Genomic DNA, 16,848 nt, shown 5'->3' on the forward strand with positions numbered 1-16,848 from the left:
GATGACTAGAAAGGTTCCCTTTCCCCAAGCATCACCTGCTTAATCACATCTGAGACTACTTTTAAGGAACTACTTAAGGAAAAAGTCATTTTGATTTTCAATTAGATCACTTGGAATGGAAATAACTTGGGTATCAGAACGTACTGCTTTAAACACAGGCTAAGAGATCAATAACTGAGCTTAGGGCATCATTAGAAGAGATGGAGCTGGGTTCGGAAGCTACACAGCTCAGGCAGGGCTCTCCACGAAGATGGGAAGAGTAAAGGGGTGAAGAGAGCTGACTGTGGACACTGTTACAACAGGGCTGCGTACTATGTCAACCTCTCTGTGCCTCTACTGGGACAATGACACACTGCACCTCCTGACAAAGTTCCTGCACTCCATCTTTGTGACGACCTACTCTGCCTGCCTAAAGGGTGCCAAGTCGCTTGAGGGAGCCAACACTGGTGATGTGTGACTCTGGGCAGGCAATCTAACAGCTCTGTACCTCAGTTTCCTCTTTTGTAAAATGGAGACAGTTCAAATGGTTCTTGTGAAAATTCAGTGAGCTCACACTTGTGAAATGACTGGACTCTGACCAGTACATAGCAGCTGCTCAGCGCGCGTCAGAAGCGGGGCCTGGGGTGGTATGGGGGGCATGGCGCGGTAGGGTGATGTGCTCCATGATGCATTTTGTGTAGACCAGGCCTCACGGGATTGCACAGAAGCATCAAAATCCCAGAGTTCTAAGAGCAAGAAAAAACCACTCGAAATCATCTTTCTGTGCGGACGGCTGTTGCCCTGAGTCTAGCACGTGTTTTATTTAATCCATGTATAAAAAAAAATAAGCCAGTATTTACAGACTAAGAAACTGCTCATAAAAATTTGAACTTTCATCTTCTTTTGAAATGTATGGCCATCTGTCCACACCGCTGTGCATTCTGAGTCATCTGGATCTGCTGCAGTGGGGCTGTGACTGCTGCCTTCAGACCAGACAGAGGCTCTTTGGTCAGTCTGCCACAGTCTCCACCACTCCCTACTGCCCTTTGGAATTAAACCAAGTGTAGGTTGCGACTGCATGGTTTTTAAAAGCAAGACTTTTGCCTTTGAATAACAAACAAACAAACAAAAAACAAGCAAACACCACATCTCTCTGTACCTATTTCCTTATCAAAAGTGGAAAAATAGAATCTAAACCCCCAGAGAACACACAATTGTTCTCATACCTGGCCTATTTTAACCATTTACATTATTTGGCAATTGTAGGTTTTTGTGTTTGTGGTCCCTAAAGTAATCCAAAACCTCTTCAGTCACAAACACAAAAGAAAGGAGGAACCCAGAGAGTTTAAGTGACCGCCTGAGGCCAAAAGTCTTGTTAGTGGCAGAAGCTGTACCACATGCCGGTCTTTTTCCCCCTCATTAGTGCTTCCATTTATCTGTCCACTTTTTTCTTTCTAAATAAACAAAGCTAATGGGTTCAATTCATGTTCCATAGAGAAAAGCAGAGACAAGAGGAAATCTATCAGCTACAGCAAAGCAGCACAAAAGGTAGCTACAGACACAAGAGGACTTTAATGGGTAATCTATCATTAGTATTACGATTCTCTGTATCTTTGGTTGCCTGTGTTGAAATATTTTGACAGATGAAGCTGAAGGCGTATCGTCCTCTCAACTAGCTGCTCCATTTCATTTACGCTGAATTGCCCCCGTTCATATCGAATCATGAATGTATTTTCTAACATGTTTCCTAACTACTCAACTAAATGAGATGGTAACTTGGGCTTCAAGAATGTACAGAGTGAAGTAAGTCAGAAAGAGAAAGACAAATACCGTGTGCTAACACATGTATATGGAATTTTAAAAAAATGTCATGAAGAACCTAGGGGTAAGACAGGAATAAAGACACAGACATACTAGAGAATGGACTTGAGGATATGGGGAGAGGGAAGGGTAAGCTGTGACAAAGCAAGAGAGTGGCATGGACATATATACACTACGAAACGTAAAACAGATAGCTAGTGGGAAGCAGCCGCATTGCACAGGGAGATCAGCTCAGTGCTTTGTGACCACCTAAAGGGGTGGGATAGGGAGGGTGGGAGGGAGACGCAAGAGGGAAGGGATATGGGAACATATGTATATGTATAACTGATTCACTTTGTTATAAAGCAGAAACTAACACACCATTGTAAAGCAATTATACTCCAATAAAGATGTAAAAAAAAAAAAAAGAGTCAGCCATAAGGAAGGTACATAACATATAGTCATTTACTTCTAAATAAAGTAAATGTTTAATGTTTTTAATCTACTAAGCTGGTTTTATAGTTCCTTGTAGTTGCTTATGAGTAACGTTTTCACTTTTTGTAAAAACTATTTCATAAGAACTGAAGAAAGACTACTGGTGCACAGAATATAAATTTTTAAATAAGTCTGGCAGTGTCTATAAAAGCAGAAAGCAGAGCTTCCCTGGTGGCACAGTGGTTGAGAGTCCGCCTGCCGAGGCAGGGGACACAGGTTCGTGCCCCGGTCCGGGAAGATCCCACATGCTGCGGAACGGCTGGGCCCGTGAGCCATGGCCGCTGAGCCTGCGCGTCCGGAGCCTGCGCTCCACAACGGGAGAGGCCACAGCAGTGAGAGGCCCGCGTACCACAAAAAAAAAAAAAAATAAAATAAAATAAAAATAAAAGCAGGAAGCGACTTTATGTTTCCTGCAAATCAGTTACTTGCTCTGTCTGAAGAAGCCAGAGTCCTTACGCCAGTGCATAAACACAGCAAGCGATGGGAAGAGAACAATCAGCCACGGGCTCTCATTGATTTGTATATTGATAACCCAGTTCACCCGTTAAGAAGTTATATATACCTTTTACAGCAGGCACTTAATAATGCATATTTTAAGCAGATACTCTTGCATATTTAATCTAGGGTTTATATTTGAAAATAAAATATTCTCTCCTCAACATTTTTCTCATTTAAAAATACATTCATTCATTGAACAAATATTCATCTGTCCGAGAGCTGTGAAGGTTCTAAAATTAAAATAATTATAAAAACAAACAAACAAACAAAAAGAATGTATCACACGATACAGAAGAAACCCCCAAATACCTAGAAAGAATGAGCTAGAGACAGAAACCGAGCAAGAGGGAAATGGAAGACGGTTCTCCTTTTTCAGTCTCCTCTACAGACAATCCTTGGAGGTCTTTTATTTTCCCATAATGAAAGGAATCTATCCTTGGTGCTAGGTATATCACTTTCCCTCCGTATATTGGTAATATTTCTCTTACTCATGGGCTTTGTTCTCTCCCATAGAAGAAATGTCCGGCACAAACATTATATGGCTTATTCATTGAGTTCAGTTTCCTTTCACTTATTTTTGTATTTTGAGACAAGGATTTTGTGAGCTGGGAAGTTAGGCCATCCGATTATCCCACTGAGAAGTGCTCAGTTTCACTCTATGTATCTCACTTAGGGAAGTCTGAGATTTATTTCTAGTTCTACCACTTAGCATCTGCCAGAGTTGAAAGAGTCCTCTTTGAGACTCATCCTTAAAAATGAGCAGGTTAATATCTAATTTAGAGGCTGTTGAAATGAACAAACGAGATCCATTTTGTGTAAGCACTTTGAAAACTGTAAAGCACCAAACGTGTGTCATGACAGTATGATGGTTATATTAAAATACCAGGGACATAAGATGTTCTGAGAAAGGCAGGCTGTGGGGTGCCTGACTCTTGAGTCCATGACAACAGAGACTAAAAGCAAAGGTTAAAGGATTGTTGAAAGGAAGTCCTAGGCAGGAGAAGAGTCTCTGGGGAGAGCAGTGCAGTAGGTTTGGTGGCATCTTCCTTTCTGTTCCCAGAACTTGTGCTTTGTGGGCTCCTATCACATTGTTGCATATACTCAATTAATTATCTGCCTTCCCCCCCCAATTTCCAGCATCCTATAAACTGAGCTTTCCAGAAAAAGGCCTCTTTGTATCTCCAGCACTTAGCTTGGCATCTACTAGGTACGGCCAGCCTGCTGGGTTCATGCGTTACTTAGTGTAATAGACAGAACAATGTCCCTCGCCTAGATGTCCACATCCTACCTAATCCCCAAAACCTGTGAATATGTTACCTTACCTTCTATGGCCAAAGAGACTTTGCAGATGTGATTAAATGAAATATCTCGAGATGGGGAGATTATCCTGGGTTATGGGGATGGGCCCAATGTAATCAGTCTCTTCATAAGAGGGAGGGAGGAGAGTCAAACTCAGGAAAAGGAGAAATGACAATGGAACCAGAGTTTGAAGTGATGTATTTTGAGGATGGAGAAAAGGGCCCAAAGCCAAAGAATGCTAGGATCTAGAAAAGGCAAGGAAATAATTGTCCTGAATTCTCCAGAAAGAATGCAGCCCCGCCAGTACAGTGATTTTAGACTTTTGACCGCCACAATTAAAAGAGAATAAATTTGTGTGGTTTTAAGCCATTAAGTTTGTTACAACAGCAATAGGAATCTAACATACGTAGGTCCAAAAATAAATGAATAACTGTCATTTGAATGAATGAATGAGCAAATGAATGGACGGATGAATGAATGGAGAGAGCTCTAAATAGCCAGTGGAAAGGCCTAGGTTCAAGTCCCAACACAGATGATATTTAGCTACATAACTTGGGCACCATCATTTCATCTCTCCAGAAAGTCTCCACATAGAGTCGAGGCCATGGAGTCAGACTGACTACAGTTCGAATCCCTTCTAAGCTACTTCCAGGCTGCACCTTTGGGCAAGAGGTCACCTCTGGGAGCCTATGTCCCCGTCTATCCTCACTAACGTGAGGATAGTGACAGTACTTCCTGCACAGTTGTGGGGACCGAATGAGCTACAGTCTAGTCACAGTCAACGGGACTCTGAACTAGACAAATTGGAAACTGTAGTCACATAAAAATGGCATTAATGTCACTTCATGCCCAAACCTTGAAATGATGCAAACTCTCCAAATTACAAAAAGAGTCGAGAAGTGCACAGTGACAAAGCCAGTGAAACCACTGACAGCCGCAGGGTGGCTGTCTCGGCTGCTGAACAGAAACACCTACTGACCTTTGAGCTGGTCCAGGTGAAATTATACAACCTCTAAATGATACAAGTAACCAACTCTGAGATGTCTTCGGGAACATGTCCCTTGAACAAACTAAGACCACCCTTCACATGCATGCTTGGCAATTAGCACTGGGCCTGGAACTCAGAAAGCTGTTACTCTACTGTTATTAACTCGATGATAAAAGCCTCAGAACAAACACTTCCATGATGGAAAATAAAACCCACTCCGGCTTTCCTGTGGGTCTCAGCTTTGCATGGGCCTCTGGCTCCTGTCAGAGAAATCTTATAGTTGGAAAATCTGAGTCAGGTGTGCTAATAACCCTCCATATTATGAAGCAATAAATTTCCCAGCTCTTACCCAAAACAAAGAGTTCGGCTTCAGGGAGTGTTAACTATGCACTCCACTGGTTTCATCACATATATCTTGCACAACCTATTTTCCTACTATTTGCCATATTTAGAACACTAGGATGACTGAGGTGACAGGGACCTCCCTGGGACTCAGTGCCACCATTCTTTCTGTTCTCATGTCTTGAATCCCCAGAGGACAAAGTTGTGCCTAGTCCACAATAAAAACTCAATAAATAGCTGTTGAATGTACAAATGACCTTTATGGCTCATGTAACCCAAACCCCTCTCCAATTTTCCAGATAATGAGCCTGAGGCCAATGAGAGCAATGGCTGAAAAGTCCCTTCCGTGTAGCATGAATTCACATCAGTAACTCTCTCCTCTCTAGACAGAAGAGCTGATTTCCCAAATCTAACAGACTGGGTGATTAAGAGGAAACAGTTGGAAAACACATTTTTAAAAGTCCTTCTGGGGCTTCCCTGGTGGCGCAGTGGTTGAGAGTCCGCCTGCCGATGCAGGGGACACGGGTTCGTGCCCTGGTCCAGGAAGATCCCACATGCCGCGGAGCGGCTGGGCCTGTGAGCCATGGCCGCTGAGCCTGCGCGTCCGGAGCCTGTGCTCCGCAACGGGAGAGGCCACAGCAGTGAGAGGCCTGCGTACCGCAAAAAAAAAAAAAAAAAAAAGTCTCTGTTTTTCTAAGAAGCTTCCGGTTTCACAAAACGAATTCTGATGATAAGAGTGTATACCATGGTTTTGGCTAACAAGTGTGTGAAGAGATTAGCAAAGAATGATGAAAAGAAAATAAGAACTTGGTGAAACAGAGCCACAGTGAGGAGGCTGGAAAACGCACAGGAGGGATGCTGAATTACTTAGTTCTAATTAAAGCCTGGTGTTACCTGTGAGTGGGGACATTTCAGGTTCATATGACTCTTTAAGGCTAAACAGAAGCATTTAATGCAGAGTCGAGTCTGAGTTTTCACTTATACATCAATTTTCTGCCAAAGCAAATGTAATACCTAGGAAAGATTCAGAGCTAGAAGGACTTAAATCCTTATCCTTACTGTAGGTGACCACACATCAGGAAAAGCCGGGCATGCCTTTTCTATGTGAAGGCCACCTCAAGAAGAATCTAAACCTTTTCCTGAGAAATGGATTTGAGCAGTTTTTCTACTGTCGTTATGGAGCTAACTTTGTTTTCAAGATTTTTTTTTGAGGTGGACCATTTTTAAAGGATTGAATTTGTTACAGTATTGCTTCTGTTTTATGTTTTGGTTTTTTGGACGGGAGGCCTGTGGGATCTCAGCTCCCCGACCAGGGACTGAACCCACACCCCCTGCATTGGAAGGTGAAGTCTTAACCAGTGGACAGCCAGTGAAGTCCCTATGGAGCTAACTTTTATCTCCTCCAAGGTGGCTTAAGTCAACTCCTTATACTGCTTTCACTGGAGATAGAGAACAGTTGTCCCCGTTGTCATACTGTAGTTCTGTAGATGTCTCAAGAGTCAACGATTTAGGACACAGACTTCTTAAGGTTAATTTTATCTAGATTTCTTAACTTTATATGATACTGAGACTTTTGTTGTCAGATTCCTCTCAATCTTTGTCATCACAAGTGGGGTTGCAGAGCCCAGAACCCGTGAATTCAGGGACGCTAGTGTGAAACGGTCTTTACCAGCCGGATTCCTAGGACTGCCTCCCCAGACCCACATGCTCTTTAGCTAGCCAAAACCTAGGGCTGCCCAGTGATCACCTTAAACTTTGGCCCACTTCCTTTCCTTCTTTAGCTTTTGAAAGCCCCCTATGCATAGTTGTGCAATGGATATTGGGTGCCCATTTGTGATTTTCAGTGCTCTTCAATCAAAGTCCTACATTGATCTAGATAGAGTGCCTGGGCTCTTTCTGCTGTCAGAGCCTTCTCATCTGTATGGCCAACTTGGGTCATGCTCAGATTAGATGCCCCGCTTCCCAGCCTGGTCACTTCACTAATGTTAAAACACCGTGGGATAAGGGCTATCAGAAGGTCACTTCTTGGGACTTCCCTGGCAGTCCAGTGGTTAAGACTCCGCACTTCCAATACAGGGGGCGCGGGTTCGATCCCTGGTCGGGGAACTAAGATCCCATGTGCCATGCAGTGCAACCAAAAAAAATTAATTAATTAAAAAAAAAAAGACAACTTGGTAGTGCATTGACCACTGACTCTCTCTGGACCTCTATAGACTCCACATGGCCTGAGGCGCAAGACCACAACCATGAGCTGAGAAGACAGGCATAACCTCGGCCAGCTCTTCCATGTCCCCTCAGTCTCACCATCAAACTTGTCATCTCAGCAGCCACGATGCAGTCCCCGTGAGCTTCTTACTCTCCAGGAGCCTGCCATGCACGTTCATACCACTGCCCCTTTACCTAGGTTTCCCTCTGCCTGGAATGTTCTTTCTCTTGTTCTCTACCCCTGAGGTCCACCTTAAACGTCAGACCTCTGGGAAGTATTCTTTACCTTCCCTGGGCAGGAGGAGTCAGCGCCTCCCCTGTGTTCCAGAGAATGCTGTAGATGCCTCTCTTACAGCCTTGACCACAGAGTACCGCGATACTTCTATAGGTCTCTCTGCATCTCTATAAATGTATTTTTTGCACCTTCCTACAACCAAACCTACAATTCCTTTCACAAAGTACAAGAAATGGATGAGTTAAATGAATGTGTACAGTATTCCTCAAACAGAGGTGACTGGTAACAGAGGTGACTGGTGTGGCTCCCAGCACTGGGGTCTGGACCATCCCTTTTTATTTATCTCCAGGTTAGGGAGGACAGAGCTAGAGAAATCCAAGCAAAACAAGCCAACCAGCATCCAGCCAAGAGCAAGACACGTGGTGTACCTGATAGACCATTATATTAACAGTGTCTTCTTTTTTCTGTTCTGGAGGTCCTTGACTCTGCAGGAGATTTCGTACTGTTTCTTCCATCCTGAAAAACAAGCAAAATAAATAAATAAATAGACAGGTAGATAGATAAATGAATAAATGATTTCTTTAAGAAATGTTTCCTATTAACATGGGTCTGTTCCAGTTAGTAGAAATCATTCTTTAGTATATTACTCCCTAAACTTAAACCTGGAAATCTTTTTTCTCTTCTCTCTCCTTCATCCCCTATATTAAGAATCTGTCATGAAGTCCTTTGCAATCGTTCTGCAGAATGGCTCTGGCTTCTCTCTCTCTTTAACATTCAGGTCTCTATCCTTGGCCTACTATGTCTGTGCACATGCAAACATCTCCCAACATCCCTCTTCACTTTCAGTTTGACACACAGTGTCACCCCAGTAAGTTTCCTGAAATACCACTTTGACTTTTTAAAGTCAGTTTTCAAAGTTGACAAATCCTAGATGAATCCATTTTCACCATTAATACACTGTTATGTCTTTCCATGGTGGTCTTTCTATGTCAGCACACAAAGATCTACTTTTTTTCAACTGCTTCCTAATATTCCATGATGTGAAGGCACCATAAATTATTTAACCTTTCCCTTGCTGATAGAATTTAAATTACTTCAAAAAACCTTGCTATTTGAATTAAGAAATATCTTTACAAATACATCTTAGTGCACATTTATGAGTAACTCTATAGGTTATATTATAATATATATTGTATGCTATAATCGTATTTTAAATACCCGCTTCAAACCCTTCCCTTTCCCAACCCCCTCCCCCAAACCCAAAAGTAAAGAGTAAAACACACACACCCATTTCCATTTCCAGACATTGTTTCAGGCTGTTACTACTTCTTGGAATGCCAACACCCTTTCACCTTCTCATGGGCCATCCATCTTTCAAAATCCACCTCAAGTTTCACTTCCTAAGAGACTTCTTTATTAGTCCCCTACTTCTATGAATTCTTATAGCCCTATACTTTAAAACATTCATTCTATCACTTAAAAACTCTCCACTTCAATACTCAAAGATTTCATGTATTCATGCTTTGTCTTCTGAAGTAAGTTACAATATTTGATATAGAATCATGTCATATATTTATGTACTTCCCTCAATTACAGATAAAGTAGGTACTCAGTAGACATTATTATATGAATCCCTTGTTAATTCATTTAAAAAAATATTAAGTGCCTACTCTGTAACAGGCACTGACTGTGTATGTTCAAACTATGTTCGAATGGCCTTATCCTTGGGACTCATCTGTGAGGATTCATGGACCAGAACTCTGAGAGAAGGCTGCCCGAACTAATCACAATGAACACAGTGCTCTCATGCCCAGAACCTGAGTCGGCTGTCTTTTCAAGTCCCATCCTGAAGCATGTATTTTAGTGACTCAATATAATCCTAGTTTAGGAGATTTGTCGGGGGAAGCAGGCTGACCCAGCATCTCTCTCTCACTAGGGCTTCTAGCAAGACAAATTAGGGGCTCTAGGAGGCATCTGAATTCCCAGAAGTGGCAAGATCCTTACAGTAACCAAGGTAGTGTGGTTCAGAATGCCAACTACTCATATGGCGCATCACTACTTAGCAGAAGAGTAAAGACACTGCGGATGAACTGGGCCAATCCAAACCTGGATTATAGCTGGGGAAATTCCGCCTTCACAGGGGATGGCACCAGGATCCATTCAGGATTTCGAGAAGATGGTGGACACTGATTATGAGTGTGCAGAGAATGATTTGTGACTATACATTTACTCAAGCCATCTCTTCGTGCATCCAGCCAGGAAAGCAAAGTCTGTTCCCTATATTTTCACATATCTTATGTTATTAATGATAATAAAATTAAATAGTACTTTTAACTTGTCAAAGACCTCTCACGTCTATTAATCATTATAATGCACTTTTAAAGTATCATTATATCTCTGTGGTAGATGAGAAAGCCAAGGTCCAGAAAGGTTGAATGGCTTACTTACAGGATCACGGTTAGTTGGACAGGGAATTAGGACTAAGCCATTTTCACGACTGTAAAAACAGCATCCTCTTTCCACTAGGACTTATTTACATTCAGGGAAATGATCTGAAATGAAGAGGAGTCTTAACTCCTAATTAAGAGTTGTCTTTGTGAAAACCTATTGGATGCTGCACCCAAGAAAGCAAAAATATTATTTCTGACCTGGGGAGAGCTTTATATGAAAAAAAATAGGTGTGAAGAAGTCACAAATTCTGAAATAATAAGTGATGAAAGCCAATTTCTAATACTTTATTTCATTTTATATAAACAGAGACAACCTCTTGAATGACAGTAGATTTTCCATGATATTTACTAAATCTACCATAAATAAGAAAAATAATGATAATGGTAATAACTTGCTCAACATCACTCAGCAGGGACTAGCCTCTTGTTTCCTAAATATTAGTCTACTTTCTTCCTATCTTCGCACAGAGATTGAAAGTCTTTCTTATTTAAATCCTTATTTTATTCATTTATAAACATTTGGCTTAATTATGGGCCAACAGTTAAAACTCAAATAAAATCTTGTCTTTGTCATCAATAAATTAAAATACAATTCTGTCTCAGTGCATATCTTGCTGAATTATCTCTTCTGTATAATTAAAAGTTCTACGCACAAGTTGCTGGATCAAAAAGAAAAACATTTATTCACCTTCCCCCCGTTCTTCTTGGCCTCAAAGTTTAAAAAAAAAGAAAGAAAAAAGAGGGGGTGGAAAGAAAGTTGTTAAAACAGGATCTCAAACAGCCTAGACCCATGGTAACACGGTGAACACTTTTCTGGCACGAATTCATGATTAATTAAAACCAATTTCATTTCCAAGCTACAGCTTGGAACAGAGTTGTAGGGACCCAGCCCTACCCTTGGTAAAAAATTAAGTTGTCTCATCTTTCATAACCTTTATGAATCTGCTAACAGAGAAATATTTTGAACCTGATAGGAATATACCATTATTCCCTAATGATACCTTTTTAAAAAAAATTCTCATTTAGCAAACTTCTCTATTTTCCCGAAAATCAACGACTATGAAGCATCATCCATTGTAGTGTAATGCCCAATGACATTTTACTTTGTTTTATTATTTTGATAGCTGATGTATGAGGGATTGCATTACCAGTTTGCACACAGAATAATCTATCATCTGTTTCCCAGATGTGACTAAAAATAACACAATTCCTTTCCCCAGGTCAGGGATGGGCAGAGTTTTTTGTTTTTGTTTTTAAATTGCTGATTGGTTCAATCTATCGTTAAACACTTACCTTAACTAATGTCTTCTAGTTCTTTTTTGTTTTTTCCTTTTGTCTGACCTGAGATTAAATCCTTTCTTCCTCTAAATACCAGTCAAGTAGCTATCATAACTAAAAACTGTCTAGGCCAAAATTATACTTAGTGAGATGCAATAAATTCTAATGTACATTAAGTGAACTATTTTTTAAAAGTTAAGTCCTACACAAGTCAGAAAAAATAAACCAAATTCATATGCAAACAGTATATTTCAAGTAACATAGATATAAATGTAGGAATTGTATTTAATTGAAAATAGATTCCATGTTTTAAGGTGCATATCATTTAATTAATAGATTTTTCCTATAGTATTTCCTCTAGGGGAAGAAAAAAACATAGGTTTTGCTTAAAAAGGGCACTAACTTAAAGTTAGAAAAATAGGACATTAAAAAAGAACACATGAGAATAACAATTCAAAAGCACATAAGAGCTGGATTAGTGAGGATCTGAAACAAAACCTTCCCCCTGTACCCAGGGGTCCACCTTTGTCACAGACCCCCTTCTAAAGAGCAGATGACTGGGGAAGTCGTCATTGGATCTGCATCCATGTCTCACAGAGACAGTCTCCCTACCCAACAAAGGAAGATCCTTCTGGAAGTGAATACTCAAAGACAATGGTTTCCTGAATCCTTTCAAGGCAGGAAACTACCTAATCATTCAGGGCCTGATAATGTCAGGAGTCTCTTTACCATCAGAGAATATGATTTGAGCCCTGAAGAACTTGACTCATTCAATAATGAAAATACTATTAGAGGACACAATCCCAGGGCACACTGGGAGCTGTTCATTCTAATAGCAGGTAAAGGAAAGTGAAGTCTTCCACATCCCTTCCTTCCTCCCCAAATTTAGCCCTCTCTTTTGACTAATGACACTCTGGGAACTGATCAGAACATTAGACTGAAGCGTTCTTTTGTGACTCTTGTGATCAGATATTCAGTTTAGCATGTCATTTTTGACAGAAATAGAACAAAATGAACACAAAACAAGAAGCCACACTCCCCGGCTCAAACTAGTAAATGATGAGGCTCTTTGAACTAAAAGCTGAACCGAATCACATTTTTGTTTTTAAGAAATATTTTAAGCTATGTATTTGCTGATTAATCACATTAAATAAAAATGAAACTAATAATGCAATTACTCAATATCCCCCCATATTTTCCTATGTGAGAGGCTGCAAGACCAGAACCCACCCACTTCTGCTAGAAGTACATGCCATATTCTCTTCACCTACACCATGCACTTTGTTGACAGCTGCTGCTGTGACGTGCAAATTGCTTCTCCTTGTGTTTCACTGTATTTGACTACCAATCTTCTCATTTTGAGAAAGTGTGTCAGTTTAAGCAAGGGTGCTGCCATGATCGAATTTCATTTTAAAGACAAGAAAAAAGGGACTGGGGTTCAAATAGAAAGAAGGTTGAGGGGCTTGAGTCACTGCAGCACCTCTCCTTCACCTGGAGCCTCCTCCCTATGAAGTCATCCCATGTGACCCCATATAGAGAACAGCACTCATCTGGCAAGGTCAAAGGCCAAAATAGGGACAAGGATCCTCCCCATATCTGCTGGAAAAAAGAGAAATGCTTACAAGACAGTCTTTCATTGGATGACTATTAGCAGGGTTAAAAAATGTAAGCACACTACCACTGGGATATTCAGAAAAAAATACAATCCATTTATTTTGTATAAAATCAAACATCTTTTGTCTTGAGCCTCCACATGCTGACTAGCATTAACTTTTGCCCAAATCTTACTATAAATCCTACACTTTGTCTAACACGACGGATTTTTAAATCCACTGAGAAACAAGTGTCCATCAACAAGAGAATACATAAGCAACCGTGTTAACAGGTAAACCTCAAAGATATTGCCAGTTTGGTTCTAGACCACAGCAATAAAGCAAATACTGCAATTAAGCAAATACTGCAATAAAACAAGTCACACAAATGGTTTTCTATTGCATATAAAAGTTATGTTTATTCTACACTGTAGTCTATTCAATGTACAATAGCATTATGTCTAAAAAACAATGTACATACCTCAATTAAAAATACTGCTAAAAAATGCTATCATCTGATAAAACAGGGCTGCCGCCAAACTTCAATTTGTAAGAAAAATATATATAGTATCTGGGAAGTACAACAGAGCAAAGCGCAATAGAATGAGGTGTGCCTGTGTATATTTCCCACATTGGAATCCTATTCAGCAACAATAGGAATAAGTTGATGCATGCAATGATATGGAAGAATCTCACAAACATGATGCTGAGTGAAAGAAGCCACACACAAAAGACTAAATACTACATGATTCCATTTGTATGTAACTTTAGTGCAGGAAAAATTAATCTATGATGTAAAATTTAAGAACAGTGATTGCCAGGGAGGGCAGAGACTGACTAGTAAGGGACACAAGGAACTTCCTGGGATGACACTGACGTTCTGTACCTCCACAGGGGTTTGTATTGCACAGGTGTAAGCATTTGTTGGGATTCATCAAAGGCTACTTTAAGATCTGTGTATATCACTGTATATAAATTTTATCTTGAAAGAAAAAATGCACCGTAAACAAATATGGAACTTTAATTAGTGCTATACATGCTCAAGTATGTACATAATTTGGGGTGAAATGTAATGATGCCTGAAGTTTACTTTGAAAGGCATCAACAATTAGATAGATGGATGGAGAGAGAGACGGATACATGGCTAGACATATGGTAAAGCAAGTACAGTAAAAGTGAGTGGTAGAATCTAGTTGTTGCGTATACGGTGTTCGCTGTAAAATTCATTCAACTTTTTGTATATTAAAAATTGTTTATACTAAATTATTGACAACGTTTTGTTCATTTGTTTTTAAAAGCAGACCATATCTCTTGGGTAAAAATGTTGAAGAGAAGCAACTGCTTTTCTTCCATAGATGGTTCCTAGGTGTATGCAGGTCTGGTTGCATGGATCACAATCTTTACAGAGAAAGGAGACTTGGGTGTGGTGTCATCTTATATCTGGAGAGAAGTCACTTGTCTACAGACTTGTTGCTGGCCCTTCTGCTTCTATGTCTGAAGGTCTTGAGGCTGTTCCCAGTCTGTTTGTTCTGTCTGATCAGAGACTGGAGGTATGTATGGCACTCTGACCTTCACCTTAGCTTCTGCTTGCTACACTGTTCTGAATCTTGGTCGCCACCTCCAATGAGTGTGCTGACCTGGCAGTTTATCTTCAGACGCATCTGTAAGAGTGCCCTTGACTTGCCATAGCAGGCCCACTGGGTCTCCAGGCAGCCTCAAAATCGCACAGAATCTGAAGAAAGCCTGGAAAGGTAAAACCCACAATCTCCTTTGTGCCTGAGCATGGTGGACCACCAAGTGGATGCTCTTCTGGCCTTAAGGAGAAGCCCTTCCTTTGTACTTTCTTTACACACTGCGTACTTTTCCATCATAGCCTTATAGCATCTTATTAATGATCTCTGAGTTCCTTGAGGTCACTGACTGTGTCTTTGTTTATTTTATCTCTAACAACTAAGCATAGCTAGTGTTGCCGGCTCGGTGTTCCATACATTCTCTTTTGGGTGAATGAATGAATCTAATAGTTTTTTCACACATTCATTTCCTGGCTCCTTATATTTTCATTTCCCCATAGACCCATATGTAGATGTAACTGGTCAGAGAAAAGTAGTAACAAGAGAGAGGTACCAGCAAGACTAGAGGGGCTAATTCTTAAGCTGCGACCCGTGGGGCTAAGATGCAGGTCATTAGGAAAACAAATCAAATATCTCCTAGAAATAACTCCCTGCTCTTTCTGTCACATTTAATATGCAGTCCACAGTTCATATGCTTCATTTGCAACTAACTAGCTTAGGTGGTTAAAATATTATCCTTATAAGGCCAGGGTTTTCTAGATTCAATCCCTAGTCTGGACATCCTTTACCATCTAGCAGACTAATCTCTGCTAAGAGACCCCAGGGCTCTACTGCTAGGGGAGAAAAGATCGGAGAGTTATCTTAATGAAGAACATATTTTGCATGGCCTCACATATCGTTTGCTTTTAAATATCTTTTTCCCATTCTACTCCCATTGCTTTCCTCGACAACCCATCCTCCCTCCCCAGTTTAACTGCAGTGCAAAGCTTTCCTCAAGTTAAGGAGGGGAAAAGCTGACTAATATTCAATTTCAAGATGAAACTGTTCATGTGGAAACATTACTAGTTTAGAACTAGGTTCCGCCCAACTGCACCGACTTGTTTCCTTAGCAAATGAGTTTCCTCACTTAGAAGCCAGAATATCTAAGCATGTAAGCAGGGACAATCCCCAGGTTGGCCGTGACTTTGATATTCTTAACCCAATCTCTGCTTATCCTGGCTCTAATAGTTGGGAATAGTAAATCTACAGTGACAATAATGAAAAACTGCACTGAAACTGAAACTCACTCTGGATAAATGTTGGAGGCCTAGGATTTCTTATTTATTTCTTAGATGATATATATTTTTAATTCAGCACAAATTTTGCAAGTATAATACCACTGCCCAGGAACCACAGTGCTCTAATTCACTCATGGGGATGCAACACCATTCATAAACAGATCGAAAGGTGCTAGTCTAATTTGAATTACTGCATCGTATTCACTCCAGGGCCAGCTGTATGTGAACAGAAAGCAACATAAATTTTCTCGTAGGCAGGCTATGCTAATCCTGCATGGGGATATCACTGCATGGAGAAAGGCAGATTTGGAGAGGGCAGGGAAACAGAGAGCTGCATTCACTCGCAATTTTCCACATGGAGTTGAAGGGAATTCCCAAAATGTTTTTTTTTTCTTTACTTCATTTTTTTTTTAACATCTTTATTGGAGTATAATTTCTTTACAGTGATGTGTTAGTTTCTGATTTATAACAAAGTGAATCAGCTTTATGTGTAAATATATCCCCATATCTCCTCCATCTTGCGTCTCCCGCCCACCCTCCCTATCCCACTACTCTAGGTGGTCACAAAGCACCGAGCTGATCTCCCTGTGCTATGCAGCTGCTTCCCACTAGCTATCTGTTTTACATTTGGTAGTGTATATATGTCCATGACACTCGCTCACTTGGTCCCAGCTAACCCTTCCCCTGCCCTGTGTCCTCAAGTCCATTCTCTACAACTGGATCTTTAATCCTGTCCTGCCCCTAGGTTCGTCAGGACCATTTTTTGTTTGTTTGTTTGTATGTTTTTAGATTCCATATATATGTGTTACCATACGGTATGTATTTTCTGACTTACTTCA

At 40.6% G+C, this 16,848-nt stretch overlaps 1 protein-coding gene across 1 annotated transcript in view; it reads right to left on the reverse strand.

Annotated features, from left to right (window-relative positions):
• NCKAP5 (NCK associated protein 5) overlaps positions 1-16,848 on the reverse strand; it is a gene marked incomplete at both ends in the record, with an annotated part of 941,793 nt that overhangs the window by 325,799 nt on the left and 599,146 nt on the right. Inside the window, one exon of the mRNA XM_079709823.1 lies at positions 8,270-8,357. Coding sequence (XP_079565949.1) covers positions 8,270-8,357 — 88 coding nt within the window. The remainder of the gene's footprint in view (positions 1-8,269; positions 8,358-16,848) is intronic.

This window comes from Hyperoodon ampullatus, assembly GCF_949752795.1.
Source record: "Hyperoodon ampullatus genome assembly, chromosome: 8".
In the NCBI taxonomy this organism is placed as follows: Eukaryota; Metazoa; Chordata; class Mammalia; order Artiodactyla; family Ziphiidae; genus Hyperoodon; species Hyperoodon ampullatus.